This window comes from Solea solea, chromosome 3 (genome assembly GCF_958295425.1).
Source record: "Solea solea chromosome 3, fSolSol10.1, whole genome shotgun sequence".
NCBI lineage: Eukaryota > Metazoa > Chordata > Actinopteri > Pleuronectiformes > Soleidae > Solea > Solea solea.
Genome location: NC_081136.1, coordinates 18,234,361 through 18,257,484, shown reverse-complemented (window position 1 = coordinate 18,257,484; position 23,124 = coordinate 18,234,361). Strand labels below are relative to the sequence as shown.

General features: G+C 39.6%; 1 protein-coding gene across 10 annotated transcripts; it reads left to right on the top strand.

Annotated features, from left to right (window-relative positions):
* The first annotated feature begins 153 nt into the window (after positions 1-153).
* mtmr1a (myotubularin related protein 1a) lies at positions 154-19,357 on the top strand. 10 transcript variants are annotated; one of them, XM_058624718.1, is made up of 20 exons: positions 154-465; positions 1,350-1,455; positions 1,768-1,791; positions 3,377-3,400; positions 5,290-5,355; positions 8,593-8,680; positions 8,817-8,911; positions 9,823-9,930; positions 10,053-10,151; positions 11,599-11,682; positions 11,817-11,966; positions 12,074-12,262; positions 12,644-12,829; positions 13,544-13,702; positions 13,801-13,848; positions 14,838-14,930; positions 15,017-15,130; positions 15,837-15,880; positions 16,369-16,501; positions 17,116-19,357. In XM_058624718.1, the coding sequence occupies exons 1-20, from the start codon at positions 359-361 to the stop codon at positions 17,278-17,280; spliced, it is 2,082 nt and encodes a 693-aa protein (XP_058480701.1). In that variant the 5' UTR covers positions 154-358; the 3' UTR covers positions 17,281-19,357. The 10 variants fall into 10 exon arrangements, with proteins under 10 accessions (XP_058480701.1, XP_058480699.1, XP_058480704.1 ...); XM_058624716.1 differs by having other exon boundaries at positions 5,287-5,355; XM_058624721.1 differs by lacking the exon at positions 1,768-1,791.
* Positions 19,358-23,124: the final 3,767 nt, after the last annotated feature.

Sequence of the window (23,124 nt, the reverse complement as noted above, 5' to 3'; positions counted from 1 at the left end):
TCAATGGGAAAATTGCTTTTTGGGCCGCAAGAGTATTTTTCGTTGCGGTACCATGAGTGGCCACTGGAAAAAAATGTCTTCGAGGCAGGGGGCGGTGCTCTTTCCAGTTCTTATAATACATCTATGCACTGTCCTCGCATCAGTGGGCGGAGCTATAGAGGGAGGAAGAGATGTCAGACAGACAGAGAAGAGAGTGAGGAGGGAAAAAAAGCCTCTACGCAACACATTCCACACACATTTACACACACATATTCTTACACTGAAGACACACGCACACACTGTGAGTACAGACTGGTTTAATCTCTCTATATCCTCCAAAGAGGAACCGTCCTCGTCGTCAACACTTCCTCACTGACAGATGGAGAAACAGGCCGGAGCTGCCGGAGCTGCGGACGGAGCAGGGCCGAGCAGAAAGCCCTGGAGCTCGGCTAACTACGTAGAAGCGGTCGCTGAATCTCTGGACAGGTGAGCAGACACACTGTTCGTTAACCGCGACGTTACCGCGATATTTCATTCTCTGATGCGTTTAAGAAAACATTGAGTCAGTTTAGAGGATAGTATCATGTATCTGAGCAGTTCTTCTGTTTTGCAGATATACAAGATTTTTCTTTTCAGCGCAAATGTTAAGCTTATTATTCTGCTGGAATTGGTCGTACACAGTCATGTACACACTGAGTTCTTGATTTTTGAATTAACTTTACTGAAAAACATTCTAATGGACAAAATACATCAGACATGTATGCCATCTAGTGCAACAGAGAGGTAAGACATTGTAATAACTAAAATGATCTGCTCTCGTTCTAACATTTTCTAATATAAATAGTGAAATGTAAAACAACAATAAAATTTAGTTTTTTTTTTTCTCCTTTTCGGGTCTATAAATGTCAGAGTTGTGATTGTATTTTTTCCAGTTCCAGTTTGTTACATGCACGGTATTTTTTTCAAATTCTCAACAGTTTCACAGCATACAACAGTGTTTTTTATGCATGAGCATGAATGAGTCCTCAAGTGGATGCATTTGAATGTGTGTGTGTGTGTGTGTTTGTGGGATGCAGCCGAGTGTGTGTATTATGGCGTCACATTTATGTCAAAAGTTGTGAGCAAATAATATTACTGCACTCTCGCAAATATTATTGACAAGGTATAGACCTGTTCTGCAGGAAAATAACCTTAAAGTACTTGCTAATGCTAATGTTGCACAAAAGTGAAGCAAAAACACCAATTATGTGAGAATGCACCGTGCTATGCGAAGTGTACATGCACTTGCATCTGTACATTGATGTTTTATGTAAACATTAATAGTGGGGTCATCAATGAATGTACATGAGCTCTTTTCTTTCTCTTTTCAGTTCATCAGGTTCTCATGTAGAGTGGTGTAAACAGCTGATAGCAGCTACCATCTCCAGTCAGATCTCAGGATCAGTCCCACCTGACATCAGCAACAGGGATAACAAGGTAGCTAAAACACACACACAAACACACACGTTCTTGCACAGCATTCTTACTGAGACATAATGCATTCCCTAGCCCCTTACGCTAACGTTTACCATCACAATGAAATGCTTAACCTAAACCTAACTCTAGCCCTAACCCTAAAACCAGGGCTTAACCCCCAAAAAGTTCTTTGAAGTTGTGAGGCCCAGACACAATGTCCCGACTTTCCCAAAATGTACCTATGGTTTATACGTTTTGTGGTCCTCACAAAGTTAAACATACAAGAACAAACACAGTGGTTTTTCTGATCAGGTTGTGTTTTGTAACTAATAGGATGGAAGAAGACCAGATTTCTTGGTAAGACTGTCAGAAATGGCAGTATGTGTGTATGTGTGTGTGTGTGTGTGTGTGCAGAGCTTTGTGTGATGCACCGTGTCCCAGCTGCTGTCACTGTATAGATAAGCTAAATGTTGATCTGCTGGTACATTCTCTCTCTACGCTTCTTATAGCCACAGCTTTTCTCCACCAAGTCACACACCAGCTCATGAAAGTCAGATGTTGTTACTGAATGAAGAGTTTGGGTCAGAGAGGAAATACTAGAGAGGTCTATGGCACAGCTGCCCTAAATGAACAGCGTTGATAATTATCAAAATCATTTTTTTATGTTTCTGTAATGGTTCATTCACGAGTATGTAGAAGCTCTTTAACCAAATTAGATTTTTAATGCTAAAATGTAATGCAATGTAAATGTAATTATTATTGTGGTCCATGAATTTTCAAACTTACTAAAAAACAGAAGCACAATATTATTTCTTAAATAAAATGTCAAATTATAGTTATTTACTTGCATTCCTGAACAGAAAATGTTGTTTTATTGGTAAAAACAGACCCCGAAAAAAACCCAGAGCCTTTTAAAAAATGATATTAGGTGAATGCAATACACATATAATATCCATATATTGCCCAGCCCTGATATGTACAACATATAACATAATTCAACAGCACCACAAACCGCAGCCGGGATTTTGACTAGTCCGCTTCCAGCCACGAAAAACAACATCATATATACTGTAGTACAAATCATTAGCAGTGTGTCTGTTTTCAGAAACAGTTCATGGACAGATATTACTGTGTTTTAACAAATGTCATTCTCCTCAGTGAGTAATTTCCCCTCCTGCTGTATTAGTTCAGGCTCCTGCTTCACTTCTTCACATGTGGTTCTGTTAATGTTGCACAGAAATGCGTTTGCTTTGCCGCTCTGTAGCAGGTTTTTGGTGCATTTTGCTTCGGGCTCTTTTGCGTTTGCACCTGTGTGTCACTAAATACAGTACGGTTCCTGCATCGCTCAGGTGTTTTGAAGTGTGGTTGTATGAGGTACACACAGTCAGCACTGCTTCACTGAAAACATGGCTGCAAGGAAAAATGTTAGCCACTTCACAAAAGGCTCACAGTAATAACATCTATCCCCACTGAAGTCTTAATTATCTTGAGAAGGCTTTATCTCAGTGTTAGACAGTGTTTTTCAAAAGGACTTTGTTATCTGCTGACTCTCCTGCACCAAAGTTCGTTTGAAAAAAATCTGTGTTTTTAGCTTGCGGGGACATAGAAGCTGCTAGTCTACTGCTGCCTTTTTCCAAAGTTAGTGCCATTTTAAATCAATTTGAATGAAACTGGCAGCCATGTTTTCACTGAGAGCGAGCTTCCGTGTCTCAAAGTGGTTCTTCGCACAGGGGGGCGTTACCCAACGCAGTCAGTGCTGTCAGTACCTCATATGATTGTCATTTAAAGAATGTTATCTTAACTTTATAATAATCAGTTTAAATGGGATGCGATAAAATGCCACACAGTAAAAGTAACCATTATTTTTTACTATAGTTCACATGAAGTATGTGTGTATTTGTGTGTGTGTGTATCATATGTACTGGGTATGTTTAATCTGCAGGTGTCCAAGAGGCTGAATTCCAGGGTAAGAGATGCAGTTTTATTTAACTTTTTGATGACAATCCCTCCATCCTCAGCAGGATGCATTGTCAGTGTCATAGTAATTCCTGCCCTCAGTGCAAATATTGTAATGTTATACAAGTGGTTCCAGGTTCTAGCATAATAACAATGACAATCAAAGACATGACTTTTAAAAATATAAGATGTATATTTCATGATCACCCGCTTTTATAATGCCTCTCAGTTGGGTCACACGATGGGGATGAAGTTCCTCTGCACACCTTTGTTGAGGGCAGTTTCACATATACCTTTGCCTACGTATGGCTTATTTAAGGCTTCATTTGGGCTTACTTACAGCTCACACACACACACACACGCACACACTAAAAAAGGTTGATAATTCTTGCAAAAAATGTGTCGTACCTTTCCGTGTGTTTGCAAAATGCATAAACATCACATTATTAATACACTGTATATTAAGCTTATGATATATTGCCATCTAAGAAACTGATTGTGCAGTAATGAGTGTTTTATCAACCCATTTATAGTGTAATAATTATTTATATTGATATGGTTTCAGTGGTTGTTTCTTGTTGCTGTTTGGAGTTCCTTTTCCAGTTTCTGTTTTTATAAGCAAAGAACCATAGTGAAAATATACATTTGCAGCACCTCCATTTTATGCTTGCACTGTTCCTCCCATGACAATCAGTGGTAGAGTACATCAGCTATAGCTTTTCAAAGTTCTATCAAAGTGTTATACTGTTGCTTCTTGTGCTGTGTCTGGACTTCAATCCATCAGCTGTAATTTCTTCCTCCAAGGGAGTCATGTTTGTCTGTCTGTCTGTCTGTCTGTCTGTCTGTCTGTCTGACTGAGAGCAGCATTAGTCATAAAGTAACAGGTCAAATTCTCTTAAAATGGCTAAAGAAGAAAGGATTGGCTTTTAGTGGTGATCGGGATAGTATGGAAGTGTAGACCTGCCACAGCGGAGAGAGAGATATCTGAGCCATTTCTCGTTACAACAAGATCATTTTGTTGTCGTAACCTTCTCGTTGTGATGAGGATCATTCTCAATATTACAAGGAATGTTTTGTATTGTTCTTGTATTGTACTTTATGCTTTCAGTTTCATTGGACTTAGTACTACTTGTACTACATGCACGAGTAGAAGTGTGGAGTGATCCTCAGCCGAAGTCTCTTAAACTGAACAAGATTAAGCATTTGTCTAACTTTGATGATAACCTAATTTTTCTTGTGAAAAGTCAACTTTGACCTTGTCTTACTCCAAAGGTACACAGTAAAAGTAATTCATGCTACTGCCTGTCTTCTATTCAGCATGTTCCTAACCCTAACCCTTCTATAAAAAACACCGCACTGCTGACTTCCAAATGACTTGCATTTGTGTTTCTGTTTTTGCATTCATGTTCTCAATTTAACAACAAATCATTTTGTCTTGTAACGAGAAATGTTCTTGTTGTAACGAGGAACCTCAGATATGTATAAGCTCAGATTGTTGTTCTCACCTGAGGCAGTTCTCCGCTTCCGTAGGATAGGCTCTAAATTCTGGATTCTTTAAAAATCTATTGTTGACCTCTGAAGATAGTAGAGTGCACTGATGTAGTTCAGCTGAAATTTCTGTGGGACCTATTTGGTGACACTTAATGGAAGCCCACTCGTCATCTCAAAAGGAACACAGCGTTATGTAATTGCAGAATATGAACAGACTACCTTACTGTCCTATAAAACTTGCATTAAAATGGAGACTTTTCTTTCCACGCACCACAGGAAGTGAAGAGTGATGACAGGAACAGTTACCAGCACGTAGAATAACATCTAAAATGTCTTTTTTCCTCTCTTTTTTTTCTCCCTTTCTCTCCCTTTCTCTTACTCTGTGCTGTTGGCTTTACCTGACAGCAGGATTTACATGATGAAGGGCATTGTTACCATGGAGACAGTGATTCTGAGCATCCTTCCAATGCTTCGGCAAGTCTTTCACTGTCTCCTCACTTCTTCAGTCTGTCCTGATGTGCCAGTCTCACCCTCCGCTCCTCCTCCTCCTCCTCCTCCTCTTCTCATTGTCTTCTCCCTGCACTGCACTGTTCTCCAAACAATTCAAATTCAATATCTGATATGAAGGAAGCTGCTGTGTTGCATGCTGGGAAATCAATAGTTTTGGCCCATATGTAGACTCACAGTCATAGGACTATAATTTTCATTTTGGTTCATTTATTATTTGCATTTGTTGATTTCAAGTACGTATTTCAAAACAATGGTACTTAATGGTAATAAATCTTTAAAGATACAGTGGTATTAAAAAGACAAAGGTGATCAGACTCCACTGTTTTCTGTTACATTTGACTGTTTTTTAAATGATATATAACAAATATCCCTACGTGTCCATCCCTCCATCCATCGAGGAATGTGCATGAATATTCAAGTATTTGTTTGATTATAAAACATTGATCAGTTAATGCGAAAAATCTTTATATTGTAGAAAGATATAAAACAAAGAAAATGTCTTATCTGAGATTGCAGGAACATGCTTTCTACTCTGAGGACTTCCTAATTGGTTGTGCATCTATTACCAGAAGGTGGCAGCGGTCTGTTATTGCTATATAAAAGACTCAAGTTAAGTGTAACAGACTGCTGCTAGGGTCATAGACATCTCTGCCACAATGGAATTTCTAATATTAAATCATATATCATGTATGTGGAGAACATTACCACCTTTGCATTCCAAACCCCACATAAAATAACATGCTATTTTACTATGAGAAAGTAATATGACCTTTTCAACATCAAGTGGATAACGTTTAAGTCAATACTTTGTTTCTAAGCCGTGTAATAAGGTAATAAGCAGGTTAATATGCAGGTTTTCTCATTCATTCTTATTCGTTGGTTCAGATAATAGTTGCTGTTTACAAGGAGAAACTACTGCCCCCAGCACACGTAGTGTTCCAGAGGAACAGGTTGAAGACGCCTCAATAAAAAAACAATGGACTTTTAATAATTGACATAGTTAATTATGTCGGCCAATCGTTGCAACCCAAGTGATTCTATTTACAACCTTTCTTGAATGCATCTTGAAGCCCATCCTCTTAGCTCCACACACTGTGGACCCAACATCAGTGATGAAATAGACCAGGGTCTTTGAATGCATCCTGTAGGGTTAGGGTTAGGGCCATTCAACTCCACTCTTTGAGAGCCCTGCATTACTGTTACAAAATTACAAAATATAAGTAATGTCTGAATATTTGATGGATAATCAATAATAATAAAAACAAATAAAAAAGCATATTTGAAATGATCCATCTCAATCATGACCTGATGACTCTGCCTTTGGTGAATATCTTCAAATGCAGCTCAAACATTCACTCGGACCTAGCTGAAGTAGATGATGTTGAAGACTATATCTTTTAATGGAACCAATCATCAACATAAAGGGAATTTGACCATTTTTACTTGGGGTCTGGTGTTGTGTGGGTGAAAGTTGGTGGTATTTGCTTCTTCTGAAGTGTTTCTGCACTACATTACATGTCATTTAGCAGACACTTTTATCCAAAGGGAATTGAGTACAACCTGCCAGGGGTGGAGTTGAACTTGCGACCATGATGTCTTTTGCACACAGGGTACCGGTCTTAACCACTGAGCTACCCCACCCTCGTACTACAGGATGACTAATTAAATTCCTTTAAGTTTTCACCTCATACAAACTGTTGAGACGGTATATGACATGAGGTGGTAATTCTAGTTTTTAATGTAATAAATGAAAAAAGTGTGGACAAAATTATATTTGGAGCTAAAATTACTGAACTGTTAATCGTTCTCAAATCAAAATGTATTTGTGTTCACATATACAGCGGCGTTTGTGTGCAAAACACAGACCAAATCAAAAAGAAAAAGAAGAAGAAAAACAAAACAAACAAGAAAGCACTAGTTTCTCTTGTTTCTTTTGTTGGCAGGTTTAACAAAGTGGCTTTAGTTTGGGAATAGTTCTTGTTTTTTCAGTTCATATATACAGCTTCTAGTACACACAAAGTTTGCTGTTATTTATTTTTTAATAACAATAACGATACAATGTATTGTTTTGATTGTGCTATTATCTGTGCAATAAATGTAATACATACATGTTGGAATTGGAAACATGTCATATTTCTAAGTTCTCAGGCTTGCATTAGATGTAATATAGAGTAATTCATAATGTGATGGTGTCAAATGGTGGTGCTTCACCACATTAAAAATGTATTACAGTAAATAATGAACTCAAGCTCTACTATATACAATTATATGGCAAACTCACATTTGTCAAAATTGTTCAATTAGGATTTATTATTCTGTTGGCTGTGTCACAATCCAGACTATAATCTCAATTATCCTCTGATGATGTCATTGTGTCCTGCTCTCATTCATGACCCTGTGCCAGAATCTGCAAAACAAACCCAGATTATACCCACGCCTCTTTCACAGTTGCGTTAGTGTTCTTAATTTTCTGTCCTGTTAACACTTAATATTTTCACATTATTTCATATTAGAACTTACTCACAAAAGAATTGTGCTGTAGGATCAATAATAATTATTAATATGTCGTGTCTCTATGGTGAGTCATTCAGTCTCCTATCCAGTTTGTTGTCTAAACAGAAGGCCAGAGCGTGTGGCTACGCATTAATAACGCATGTTGTTGTTAATGTTATTGTTATGGTACAAGTGGTGTATTTTTCCTGCCTAAATAGGGTGGACAATCGGCTACAACCTCATTTTCATCTAAACGAGGTGTAATGTATGAACAGCAGGCTGTGAACCATCTGTAAATTACCTACAAAGCAAATAGTCAATAACTTCACCATTATACACCACACACACACTCTATTAGTCTCTTCTATAATACCTATTTGGAAAAAAACTCATACATTTTCATAATCTTTTGGGAATTTCACCACCATGATACAGTGTAAGGTATCCAAACAGACCTTCTTTGTCTGTTGTAGATTATACTACAACATGTTTTAGGAAAAAAACAAACATAATTAAGGAACATTTTTCTGTTCATGCAAGCATCACCACTTCTCATTTCATCATGTGTTTAAGATGTGTTTGCTTGACACCCAAATAACAAGTCTCCCTGATGTTAGTTTAGGATTGTGTGATGATGATTTGCTGCATGTACATGTTGTTGTTGTTATTGTTGTTGTTGTCTTTCTGATGTGTCTGTTTTTTGTACAGAACCTTCCAGCTCTGAGATATGGGTCACAAGTCAGAATGTTCCCAAACCAGGTTCCTCTGCTGCCTGGAGAGACCCTCCAGACCACAGGTATATATATGACTCTATGTTACTGTATGTCGCAAGCAATATCACACACATCGCATATTTTGAAAGATTTATTTATAATATGCTTGTTTGTTTTTGTGCCTGTGTGTGTGTGTGTGTGTGTGTGTGTGATGTGCAGTGAAGGATGTGATGTATATCTGTCCGTTCAGTGGTCTAGTTAACGGGACTCTGACCATCACAGACTATAAGCTCTACTTCACCAGTGTGGAAAGGGTAATGTATCCACCATGCATTATTGACACAGTGTTATTATACCTTCAACTTCCTGTGTAAAAACCACTCATTGGTTAATGATGTTAAGTAGGGGTGACACAATTCTCCAAATCATTGATTTCAGATGGGTCTGTCATTTTTAGACTTGTCCAGTTTAGTCTAGGATCATTGGTTTTATGTCATGATAACTCATTTCATTTTTTAATTCCCATTTCGATTGTCTTCATGGTGTCATACGTGATATCATGTCCATCATGTGTTTGCAATGTACCACACCAAGGCCTTATTGTCACATTTAAATAATTGATTAACCATATGAATGTAACAATAATCAGTCAACTAACTGTAAAAAGAAGAGGGCAATTTATTGCTATTTTATCCATGTCATGACATGAGACGCGATATGGACTGAGATTGTGATACGGTGTCTGTGATGACTTGTCCTGGGTTTGAAGGCTGATATGTGGGTTTGAAGGCTTATATGTATTAAATAAATGTGTCAAATACACCAAATGTTATGAATTCAATATTGGTTAACTAATAAAAATACATGGAATCGATAAATATATATTTTAAAAAGTCACTTAATAGCCCTTTCACCAAATTTCTAGTCAATTTCATCGTTTGTGATACACGTAAATATCCTTAATTTAACATTAAAAAGCCAAAGAAATATTAGGCCTGGGTAGCGCAGTAATGACTGTGAATAGATGGGAACAATCAGCAATTTTGTTGAATTTAAATACTTTTTAAAAAACCACACCATTTATAATGAGCTTTGTTTTAACCTTAACCTTAAAAAAATGTAAACCATCCTGTTCACAAAAATTGAGTGATATAAAATATCTGATCACATGTGAAGCAGTTGTGGAAGTTTCTGCATGTGTGTGTTAATGTCTGTGTACGTGCAGGAGGCGCCGTTCATTCTCGATGTTAACCTGGGAGCCATCAGCAGACTGGAGACCATCAGTGTAACCACACAAGGAGAGAACACCAAGGGACTTGAGCTGGTCTGCAAGGTAGCACGTTTACACACACACACACACACACACACACACACACACTGCTCTGCTCCATGAACTGATGTGTTTTCCAACATGTCTTGCGACTTTTCTCCGTCTATCTTGTGTCTCTGCATCAGGATATGAGGAGTCCCAGGTTTGCCTATAAACGAGAGGAGAGCCACCCAGATGTGGTGGAGGCTGTCACCAAACATGCCTTCCCACTCTCCCACAACCTGGTCAGTTTTATATTTTGTGTCTTCGATATTGATTTAATGTGATTACATGTTTGTAAACTGTGCTTTAAGGCCAAAATGTGGGAGTGAATATGCTGTGAATAGGCGGCTTATTTTAAAGCTAGGGTCTTTAGGTGAATAAACTTTTGTCACTGAATGGGTTTCCGCTCTCCCCATGCATGTCAGGGTGTAGAACAACCATGATCGCTATGGGTGGCGCTAGAGAGAGAGAGAGAGAGTTATATAATATATATAATTAATTATGTTAGAGTAAAGCAAATGTAGACCACACCCTGAAAGCTTAATTTAAATGAAAGAATGTTTACTTAATTATGGTTAAAACCTAAATTTGTACATTTTGTGTCACCATTAAGTGGCGCTTTTACGAAATCCTGAGAAAAGTTATTCCTGAATACTGACCATGGAACCCTACAGTTGTATGTATGTATTTATTGCTCGTGGAAAAATGATGTTACATGAACAGAAATGCTCTCTACAGGCAAACTGTTTACCAAATCAAGAGCTTTACCATCCACATTCAATATAGACGACCTGACCTGAATTTTAGGGTGATTTGATTAATTATGGGTATTAAGAGTTCTGGGTAAAAACAACAATTATACATTTGCGTTACCACTAGATCGCACCTTTTCAAAAGGAAATTCATTCTGGAGTATTCACTGCTGAACCACACAATATGTTGTATTGTTTGTTGGGAAATTCTCAAAATGTACCTATAGGACAAGTTACATTTTGAATTTGTCAGAAAATGAACAAAATCTGAACTGAATGTCGTTGAACTACAGTAGCTTCTCCCCATTCATGCATATCACGCTTAGGGAAATTCAACACTATCGACCTAGACTAAGGGTTTTTATCATGATGCGCGTTCAAATTTTGCATAGATCCATTTACATCACGGAAGTTGCCTCAGAGTTGACTGCATTCCATTAGTGAAGTCAGAAATAAACATGGTTGCGAATTATATATTGCCGTTGTTAGCGATTCCAGTCACTTACAACGTGCTCCGGGGCATTTTGTGCGCACAAACAGTGTAACAACATGTCTATGTATAGAAATTGAACAGTGCTATGTGTACGACTGATTAAATGAAATAAGTAAGACAGAAGTTGCAATTAACAGTAGAAGTAGGAGTGTATTTATATCCTCCTGCTGTCTCTTGTAGCAAAGCTCCGCTAATATAATACAGGAAGTAACATTATTTACACAGAATAGAATAGAAAAGAATATCTTTGATTGCACGAGTACAACAAAATCACAATTCTTTACATTTATCGTACATATATTATATGTTTAGCTTTGACTGAGAGTAAGACATTTGATGATATAGTTGGAGTTGGAGTTTATATTGTGTCATACATGGTTGAGTTTTGTTTCTTAATAAAGCACTAGGACAAACAACACACATCCTGTGACTCTTTTCTTGCAGCCTCTGTTTGCCTTTCTGTACAAGGAGAAGTTTCCTGTGGATGGCTGGAAGGTGTACGACGCTACAGCCGAGTACAGGCGTCAGGTAACAGCGCCGCTGCACCAACACTGACTCTCAGGACACAGATTTTATCTTCACTTTCTGCTACACACTGGACCATTCCATTTGGAAATAGCTGATTTCATAGTTTCCTTCTTGTGGTTGGATTTGTTTTGCAGGGTCTTCCTAATGAGAGCTGGACCATCAGTAAGATTAACAGCAGCTATGAACTGTGTGACACTTATCCCTCCGTCCTGGTCGTCCCCACCAACATAACAGACGACGACATCAAACAAGTGGCCATGTTCAGAGCCAAGCACCGTATACCGGTCAGTCTGAGAGTCACAGAAAGATTCAAATACTTATTGAAGACATTATTGTGTTTGTGTGTTCCTCTGGTGCTGGTAGTCTTTACCCACTTCTGCTCCTCCTGCAGGTCTTGTCCTGGATCCACCCAGAGTCTCAGGCCACCATCGTACGATGCAGCCAGCCTTTAGTTGGACCTTCAGATCGTCGCTGTAAGGAGGATGAACACTTCCTCCAAATCATCATGGATGCAAACGCACAGTCACACAAACTCACCATCTTTGATGCCCGGCAGAGTAGTGTAGCAGTCACCAACAAGGTAGCACATACTTACATGTGTATTTACTTTGTTTCTCTGCCTCTTTCCTCAGCTTCACATTGTACTCATTGTCTTCCTCTTTAATAACTCAGCTGATCATTGTTTAATCGAAGCTAACTGTAATGAAAATGAAAGATATTATTATTATAATATATTATTATTATTATCATCATCATCATCATCATCATTATTATTATTATTGTTATTATTATAACATTATTGTGCCCAAGTGCACAAAGCAATAAAGACATGGTTTGACGTATTTGGTGAGGAAGAACATGAATGGCCCAAGCCTACTGTTGTAACAAGTGGGACCAATAAAGTCTCATCTAATATAAAAGAACAACAGTAGTAAGTGCTTATCCTCTGCCTCTGCTGTAGGCGAAGGATGGAGGGTATGAGAGCGAGAGCTTCTACTCAAGCGTGGAGCTGAACTTTCTGGAAATCCCCAACATACATGTGATGAGGGAGTCGCTGCGGAAGCTGAAGGATGTGGTTTATCCCACCATAGATGAAGCCCACTGGCACTCTGCTATTGACCAGACACACTGGCTGGAGTACATCCGGGTAAATTCAACACAAACATTCCATGAAGAGTTATATCTGTCTTTGTATCAGTTGGGTGAATGGATGAATATATCTGCTCACTGCAGTTAGCTGAGGTCATTTGTTTTTGCTGATATAATGGTCTGCTTCATCTCAACTATAAATATTTCACCTGTAGCATAAAAGTTTAACTTTCAATTTATTTATTTTCTGCACAAAACCACTGCATCCTACATCTTTTTTTCCCTATGATAAAACTATTTGAGAGAAAATTGTTAGAATAAAACCACTTACATAGTTCCCCCTATGTCCGGAAGCGCGCGCACAGACAGACAGACAGACAGACAGACAGACAGACAGACAGACAGACAGAGCCACCAAAAGCAATACTTCAACGTCACGGCATGGGGTGAACTAATAAGCTGCTGCTCAAAAATAATCAAAATGAGTGATCTGAACACTCTATACACTACACTACATATGTTTAGGTATTTATAACTATCTTTTTAGCCTCGGCAATCTTTATTTCCTGAATTTTTAGTTATTTCTTTTTTTTAACCTTGTTTTTAGCCCAGTTTGGTTCTACATCGTTGCACTTTTTAATATTTTAATATAGTGCTCACTTCGTTCTCTCCCAAATTCCATGTGGAAACTGAATTGCCTTAATGAGATAAATAAATGTATCTGTGTGTGTGTGTGTATATAAATCCTGAAGTGTTGTTGGCTTGTGTGCAGCTGTTGTTAGCCGGAGCAGCTAAAGTAGCAGATAAGCTGGAGTCCGGGAAGTCGTCGGTGGTGGTTCACTGCAGTGACGGCTGGGACAGAACGGCTCAGCTCACCTCTCTGGCCATGCTGATGCTGGACAGCTACTACCGCACTCTCAGAGGATTCCAGGTCACACACACACACACACACTGCATCACGACATCGTCAGCTATGTCTGCTCATGTTTCCATCTGGACACTGTGATTGTGTGAATGTTTGTGTTGCAGGTTCTGGTGGAGAAGGAGTGGATCAGTTTTGGACACAAGTTTGCTGCAGTAAGGCTCTGGACACATTTCTCCATCCAAATCTCACTAAGCCCCTTTTCCACTAAGTGGTTCAGTTTGGTTCAGTTCAGTACATTACCTCATTATTTTTTGATCAACTAAATTTGTGTCATTGTATGACATTTTTCCAGCTCGCAAAAAACATGTGCCACATCATTTGCACTGCCCGGCCAACGTGAGATAAGTGACTTTAGACGGACTCACATACACACTTTAGTTGTGACCAAAGTATGTGAACATTGCTTCTCTATGAAGTCTGATACTGGTTTATTTACGTTTTTATTCTGCACAAACACAGACAAACAGCTTCATCTGTGGACTTTGGTCCCCACTAAAGTGCATAGTGTGTTTGGCTCGTCCAGAGGACACGCCCCTGTGTCTCAGACCAGGGAATGTTGTTGAATTTGACATGATTTGAAACCTAATTTCTCCATGTAGCCTTCACACGTTTACACTGGTAAAGCGAGACAGATCAGAGTTTACTGTTCCAAACTTTAGCGTGATGAGCTGAACTGTATTGTATCTCTTAGTGGAATCACAGCTTAACTAAGCCAAACCTAACTTTGTACTTCCTGAAATGTAATTAATAACTTCAGTGTTGTTCAGGTGTTGTTCAATAATTGTCCTAGATTTGAGAAGGAAGACATTAACATAGACAGAAGATGACTCAAAAAGTAAAAAGTATCTCGGGCTACGCTTTGTTAGCAATACAAGTGTATAATAAGGCTGTGCCTGGTACACAAACAGAATAGCAACATGTCTATGGTGAAACATTATACAGTACTTTGTGTACGACTGGTTTACTGTGAAACAAATATGACAGAAGTGCTTTTCACTTTGGTGAGATTGCTCCAAGTTTCTCAGTAATACATGAGTGTGTTGTGTTTTCAGTGCGCAGTATTGATAAGACAGCTGCTGTTTACGGTGAGTTGATGTTGCAGACGTGCACAGAGCTGACAGTGTCGTGTCCTTTGTTGCAGCGCGTGGGTCACGGTGATGAGAACCACGCTAACTCGGAGCGCTCCCCACTCTTCGTCCAGTTCATGGACTGTGTTTGGCAGATGACGCGACAGGTCAGGCTCCTGCATCACGTGTGATGTTTTTAAGTGGAAATGATGCCACTCACTACATGTGATCACTTCTCTCCTCTGGACTACAGTTCCCAGCAGCCTTTGAGTTCAACGAGCTGTTCCTGATCACAGTGTTGGACCACCTCTACAGCTGTCTCTTTGGTACATTCCTTTATAACAGTGAGGAGGAGAGAGCAGCCAAGGCATGTACCATTCCTCTGTCAGATTAAAGTGACAGTTCTTGTTTTTTTACTGTAGTGGCAGATTTTAACCGCATAACAAAAGGCTCTCCTAATAAAATCTACACCAGCTTTAGCCTACAATATCATACAATACGTATTCAAATACATATACAGTACTTAAATGAAGTTTTTCTATGGGAATTTGTGTCCATTCATTCTGTAGAGCAGTTATGAGGTCTGGCATGATGAGGTTGAGGTCAAGTTCTTCCACACCAAACTCATCTAACCATGTCTTTATAGTCCTTGCTCATGTTGGAATAGAAATGGGCCTTTTTCAAACTGCTGCCACAGCGTTGTCTAAAATGTCTCTGTATGCTGAAGTGTGAAGATTGCCCTTCACTGTAGATGAGGAGTCTCGCCCAAAGCCTGATTGAAACACCTGAATGGCTTTTCATCTCAACAGCTCAGTTGTTGGTTCCTTAGCAAGGTTCCCTCATGCACCTCATTTGAAAACCTCCACAAGTGTTTCATGCATTTTGGGTGCTGCATGTAAACTGCCCCTTAAGCAGGTGTAGATCGTGTGAGGAGAGACTTTTACCAAATGGATGAAATCCTTTTATCCGTGTGTCCACGCTGGCAGAGGTTGTCTGCCTATGTCATGACAGGTTCTAGGTTCTAGGTGCGTACTGTGTCTCTGTGTCATGTAACGCTGCTCTGTTGTGTGCAGGAGGTGCAGACCAACACCGTGTCTCTGTGGTCCTACATAAACAGGTACACTGTAAAAACAGCTCTCGTTTTAAGAAAATGAACAAAAACAATACAAAACTACCTTTTAAAGATACACCCACTTTCAAACTGTAACGTGTCTTAAAACGAGGGGAAAAAAAGAAAGTTGTACTTATCACAAGCAAAGAAATGATCAAATAAGTAATGTTTACTAAAAATGAGTGGGTTGGGCTAATGAGTCTTCCTCATTAAGCTGACTTTAAGAATACTTTGTTCAAAATGTCACCCATTCAGGATTGTGAATTTTACTTGTATTGGAAGCTTAAATTAAGCTGTAATATGTTATGACGACAAAGTCAGATCTATTTTCTTAAACCAGATATTTTCTCTAGTGATAACTTTTCTTTTAAGGCAAAAAAATGAATACATTTCCCAGAGACAAGGCTTTCCTTTGAGTCTCTGTGTGACTGTGTGTGACTGTGTGTGACTGTGTGTGACTGTGTGTGACTGTGTGTGACGTTGCCTCCTGACAGTCAACCTGAGGACTTCACCAACCCTTTCTATGTGGACTACGAGCACCATGTTCTGTATCCTCTGGTTTCCTGCCGACACCTGGAGCTGTGGACCAGTTACTACGCCCGCTGGAACCCTCGCATGAGACCGCAGGTACACTGAAGTGCAGCGGTGTTTGCACAGCAAAACTATCATGACCCAAATCACCACTTACATCACGACAAATGTGTGGAGATCAACGTTGTTATGCCTCAGAAACTGAAAAATAGCATTGAAATGTCATGTTTTAACCGAGAGTGGACATCTGAGTATTTTATTTTGCAGTGATATTATTTACATGTAAGAGTAAATGAACAGAATAATGATAACGAGAAAAGAGGAATAAACTTAACCTTCGCTATTTGACCCCCGTGGGCCCCGTGCAGATATCAGGGGTGAATGATTGAGGGGCCCTATTGAGATGTTATGTGGCTTCAGGGCCCCATTAATAATAATCTAAGATGAATAATGTAGTAGTGATTATATTATTATATATTATATTATAGTATTATTATTATTATTATTATTATTATCAATAATAATAATAACAATAATAATAATGTGAGTGTGCAAGTGTGTGTTCCTGTTAGGGTTAGACTCTGGTTTAGGTTAGGATAAGGGTTAAAGGTAGGCACTTAGTTGTGATGGCTAAGGTTAAGGGGAATGCACAATGTCAATGATGTGTCCTTGTACGTGTGTGTGTGTGTGTGTGTGTGTGTGTCTCCCAGGTGCCAGTGCACCAGACCCTGAAGGAGCTGCTGTTCCTCAGAGCTGAACTGCAGAGGAGAGTGGACGAGCTGCAGAGAGAGACGTCGTCCCACTCCCTGTCCTCCACTGAACACTCTCCTGCCAACACACACGCTGCAGGGACGCCTCTACACACTGCCGTCTGAGACACACACACACACACACACACTGTCTGTCACTCCCCCGTTTTTATCACTAAATTACAACATTTACAATAAAAGGAGAGGTTTGTTACATTTATATTAAGATTCCAAAGTAAAAGTATTAAAAGCAGAGTCTGACATGAGCAACAGTGATGTACAGTATCTGTGCTTCTTATTTATATTATTAAAAGTCAGCACAGACACTGAGCTCAGTGAAGGAAAAAAAAACCAGTGTGAATGTTTTACATCAAAGTCTCAGGGCTCTTTTATTTTGTAACTCTGCAGGAAGCTGAGGCTCACGTCGGCGGTTAAAGAACTCGGTCACACATATGTGAATGCAGCCGAGGGGACTTCCTGTCTGCCTCCTGTGTGAGGGAGGGGGAAGCTCATCTTACATTTGGTGATGCTTTGACTTAAGGCTGCACAGAATGGCTTATAAATAATATCTGGATATTCTTAGGACTCGTGAAAGTTTTCTTTTGAGATGTTTGTGCTTCTCTGCTGTTGTAATGGACAGAGAAATGTGTGTAAAATAACTGTTGGCATACATTAGGCTCAAAGAAGAAGCAGTGAAAGGGTGAACATTAATGATCAACAACACGAAAAAGAGGAAAATCCAGTTGCACACCTTCTTTTCTTCTGTGTCTGAAAAGAGTCCCGGTAAGTTGGTGATTAAAGACGTCCACACATCGTTAGCTCAAGCTTCATGTCGTGCACTCACGTATGTGTGTCAGAGTCACAGCTGTCTTCTACACTGTAGTTGTTGTTTTTATTTCATTCTTTATTCTTCAAACAAAGCAAATACAAACACATCCCACAATCTGAATGAGAAGAATGATGATGTTACAGTATTTCGTGAGGGTTCCTCCCACTGAAACCCTCCCAGTATTCCACAGGAGGACTTTTTTTCTTTTACTTCATTCTCATCCCTCACTGATTTCCCACGAGTGTTGCATGGAGCGACAAACAGGAAGTGACCTCATCGTCCTCCTCTCCGTCACTGCTCCTCTGTATTTATCATCATGTTGCCTTTATGTGTCAAAATGTCCCTTGTTGTTCTGTTACTGCCAAACCACTTAATATATATTTGTAATGTAAATCACTGTGTACTTGTGGAAGCGTTGTGAGAGTGCTGAGTTGTGTCTTCTTATGTCAATAACTTGTCTAATTATGTTCCATTGAAGTGATAGTTTGGGTTTTTTGGAGTGCAATTGTGTGAGGAAGAGAAACTCAATAAACCACCGTTCTTAGAAGATCTACATCCACTTAAGTTGAAGCTGCCTGTTGGCAACTGAAGTTTGTGTCTGTGTGGAAACTGCTCACTCTCCCACACCAAAGTCCATCGAGAAAATCTGAGAGTTCACATCCACGGCACACAGGAGTTGTTGATCCTCTGCTGCCTCCATCACTAAGTTCAATTGGTCATTTTTGTGACTTCTGAGTTTGAAACAGTTGTTCACAGGTTTCTTTTTCCACAGACTTTGGTGTGAGAGAGTAACGCCTGCCCCACACCAGAGGATTTTTACATCTGATGTGATTTTAAAAATGTAAACACAATGCATTCGTAACCGACGTTCAATGTTTGATTCCTGAGAACGCACAGACGAGACGATGCAGGATTGTCGTTACGGTTACGGTTCTACACAAGTATGGAACATCCGTTTCCCGCTCAACTGACTGTCATTGGTCACTGGTCGTTGTTCTGTCGTACATATCCAACACATTTAATACTAACGATTTGAAATCAGGAAGACTGATGCGTCCGATGATGTTAAAATCACGTCTGTTAACCCCTCGCACTACAGGCTAAAACTAGATCATCGGTTCAAATCAGCCTAAAATCGGAAGACGCCCACGATTGTGGGAGGGGCCAGATCAGGACCAAAATTTGGCCAATTGTCCTCAAGTGTGGGTCAGGCTTTAGTTCCCAGGCTGTGAAGTGGTGAGATACAGTAGAGAACATATTTTTTTCCTTGCATGACTTCCACATACAGAAAACCCAGAACTATCCCTTTAAGCTCTAATGAGCAATAACCACTTCTCACATTCCATTTTAAAAGAAAAAAGGAAAAGAAAATCACCAACCCAGTCTCTGTCTTGTCTTTTCAAACAGTTTATTTATTTCATATTAATAATAACATACAGTTGCAGGAGAATGATTCATTATTAGAGAGAGTAAGAGAGAAAAGCAGAGTTCACTATTACACTTCAAGCTGTAAAGACATTCATACAGAGTTTAACAGCGGCTAAATATGAGTAAGTGTGTACAGTAGAGAGAAGCATGCATCGTGTGTGGGTATGAGAGCAGTGTACTGGTAAGTATGTGTTGTGCGACAGGAAGTGTGAAGCCACAACGAGTCACTGCCGGGCTGTTTTGTTTTTTTAAACATCAGAGTGATGCTACATTTGTAGTTGGAACTCATACAAACACTTCTGTCGTGGTTGTTTCAGAGTTGAATTGTTTTGTTTTTATCCAGAAACATGTTGCTCCACTGTTTGTGTTTTCCAAATACCACGTTGACTGGATGCATATGTAACACAGCATGTGTGTGTGTGTGTGTGTGTGTGAGTAAAAAAGCGAGCACTGTGGGTATCTGCACAGACACAGGCAGGCACTACAGCGGGAGGAAGTGCAGCACAGGCACTTGAGGGAACTGCAGAAGTGGGCCAGTCATTTATTTCACACACACACACACACACACACACACCACAGTTTGTATTAGTGTGTTATCACTTCAATCATTAACATTTACAGTGTCTAACAAATGTATTCGACCACCACCCAAAGCCACAGCTGCTCTACATGAACAGTGCTGGTAATTATCAAATCATTGTTTATGTTTCTCTAATGGTTAATACACTAGTATGTAGAAGCTCTTTAACCAAAATATAATTATTTTTATCCATGAATTTTCAAATTGACTTTAATTTCTTGATTAAGATGTCAAATTATAGTTACTTAAAATTAGTTTTAGGTAGTGGACAAATGTGCGTATAAAAGGTGAATTCAGGTTGTAAATAATAATACAATTTTTAGTTTTAAACAGGTTTTTGAAAGATAATTGAAAAGTATTTCTTATTTTTTATGACTAATAAAGGTGTTAAGAGACTTGTTTACAAATACAAAGTGCTTTATAAATGGAATAAATTATCATTTTCATTATGACTCTGTCGAATACTCAGAAGTCATGCGCATGTGTGACATGAGATGGTCCAGCCCACACAACTCATGGGTTCCCCTTCTTCTTCTTCTCCTATTAACACTATAATAAGTGAACAAGCAAACGTCGGCAGCATTCGAAGGAGCCAACAACTCATCTGACAGTTGTGACGGCCCACATCACGCTGCTGTGATGCATTTTAACAACACACATTCGCACACCAGCCCCTGGATTGACACACACAGCTACACAGCCTATGCTCCAGATTTAATCTTGCTTCCATTTCACAAACACATAATCCAGTCCAATACATAAAAGAGCAAAGACAGTCTGTGTCATCTTTGGTTCTGCAACATGCCAAAGGGCTTTTGCTAAAGCACAATCAAAGAGTTTGAATACATTCAGTTGTTGTTTGTTGTGTCTCTGCGTGTGCGATGCTCACGTTCCACCCAGTGGTGCAGTGTAGAATAATAAGGCATAATAATTACAGGTAATACACAAAACCTCCTAATAATCATAACTATGATAGCGGCGTCTTACTTTTAGAGACTCTACTTGGTCTGACTGGGCTACTCATTATGATGTCACGTATGTAAAACAGCTCGTACAACACATACTCTCTCAGTATCTGCAAAGCCGATGGACACGGAGTACAAAATAGTTTTTCATCCAAGCAAAACACAGTGTAAAGTAGTACACACAGTATTTCTAAGCCTGCCTTTAGCAAGATATAGAAGGAAGCTAGTCAATTACAGCCATGTCATGGTGTGTTTCATTTGTAGTAGGAACTCGGGGGTGCATTCCCTGACTCGGTAACTCGGTCACTACAAAATGACACCGCAGTAATGGTGGCTGCACAAGATATACACGAGATAATATAGGGCTGTAAAGAATCGTCGGTGTGTGGGGTTACTGTGGGTCCAGTGCTATAGAAGGACATACATAACAATGGTACGTTCCATTTGTAGACAGAACAGTTCACAAGGTCAGGGAGCGTTCCTGAACTTGGATTTCCGATTCAGAAACTCACACAATGACAGCGGCTCCCATGGCGGCTTTTAACGTTAACAGCACTTATGTCGTACTAGTTTTACAGTCGACTTCTCATGTACACAGTACTGTTTAAGGCCTACTTTTGTTAACGATGGCTGAAGCAGCATTCCATTTACTGTGCATCTGAAGTCGGGAGCGACGTCACCTCCAATTTCACCACTTTCGAGAGAGAATTGGGAAAAATCCAGAACACAATCTTATCCCTGGCTGGTCATTGTTAGCAATACCAGTGGATAAACAACCTCTACATGGTGTTTTACGCACACAAACAGCGTAGCTATGCGTCTGTGTATAAAAATGAAACGACTGATTTATTGCTAATAACAGTGAAAGCAGTGCTCGTATGGGGGCAGCAATCTTGGGAGGTTGTGAGGTGGAGTTCTTGGGGCCGTGCCAAACCCAGACAGGAAGGTCGGCCTACAAATGGAACGCAGCATAACAACAGTGGTTTGTGTCCAGGAGGCTAAACATGAAACAGTATAGAAAAGTGTGAATGAATCTTCTGTTTTAGGAAAACAACTAAGTGTTGGTGCGGCGGTACACAACAAACACGCTTTGAAAAAAGTTCAGCTACGTTATTAGGAAAAGTTAAGCTGGGTATAAAGAGTAAAAAGAGCAGGCACACACACACACACACACACACGTTTGTTATCAGTACAAAGACAGAGCAGCTCACAGTAATATATGTACAACCATCACGACAAACTACTGCTGCTAATGTCATCTACGCAGCTACAGCACAGTCCTGTAGTTTCAAGGCCAGTATTTAAAGGCAGATTCACACTAATGTCTGACTTCAGTCAGGTTTCAATCCATCAACACCACACAAGAGGCAGGAACAAGAAACGACAAGACGGCTTTTTTTTTCATTTCTGCATCTTGAAAATAAAGTAGTTTGAAGTGCTCGTCATAAAGATGAAAATGTAGGATTTGCTTCTTCTTTCAACATTTCAGCTTTATTCTCCAAATGCGTAATGATTCCAAATCCTATTCCCATGGTGGCCATTATGGAGAGCCCATCATATCCTGTAACAGAATCTCAGTCAGCACTTAAGCACTCTACTCTTTAGCCCTCACAGCAACTGTTTTGATTAAATCAAAGAGTTTAACGCCGCAAACATCAATATGCCTCAAATTAAAACCTGTTTGTTTTGGCAGAGCATCACATTTTAGTCAACTTTGGCACAGGTTTGGCAGAGTGTGTGTACTTGTATGTGTATCTTTGTGAGTGCCATTCTGACTCCTAAAGCATAGGATTCAAGGACATTTTGAGTGGGTTAAGACCTGGTTTTAGCTCCCTGATCCACTCACACACACACTTCACTATTTGAGCCCGATGAATCCTGGCACTGTCATCTTGGAATATGCCCGTGCCGCCAGAGAAGAAAAATAAAAATCAATTGATGGAATAATCTGTTGATTCAGTATACCAGCAAGCGGTAAGCATGGTCATGTTGAAATGACCATCAGCGACTGCCTACACTGTAAAGAAACCTCAAATAATAAACAGTGATGAACAGTGAACTATAAGGATTCTCGTGATCCTGCCCACAGCAGCTTTGTACAGCACATGCCACAGTGATGGAAATGATGGCCACAAGGGGAATGAAGATTCTGCATTAACTGGCACCTC

Coding starts and splice junctions, on each gene's coding strand:
- mtmr1a (XM_058624716.1), top strand. CDS start 359: ATGGAGAAACAGGCCGGAGCTGCCGGAGCTGCGGACGGAGCAGGGCCG. Junction 5,356..8,592: donor AGCATCCTTCCAATGCTTCG/GCAAGTCTTTCA, acceptor TTTTTTGTACAG/AACCTTCCAGCTCTGAGATA. Junction 12,263..12,643: donor GTGTAGCAGTCACCAACAAG/GTAGCACATACT, acceptor CCTCTGCTGTAG/GCGAAGGATGGAGGGTATGA.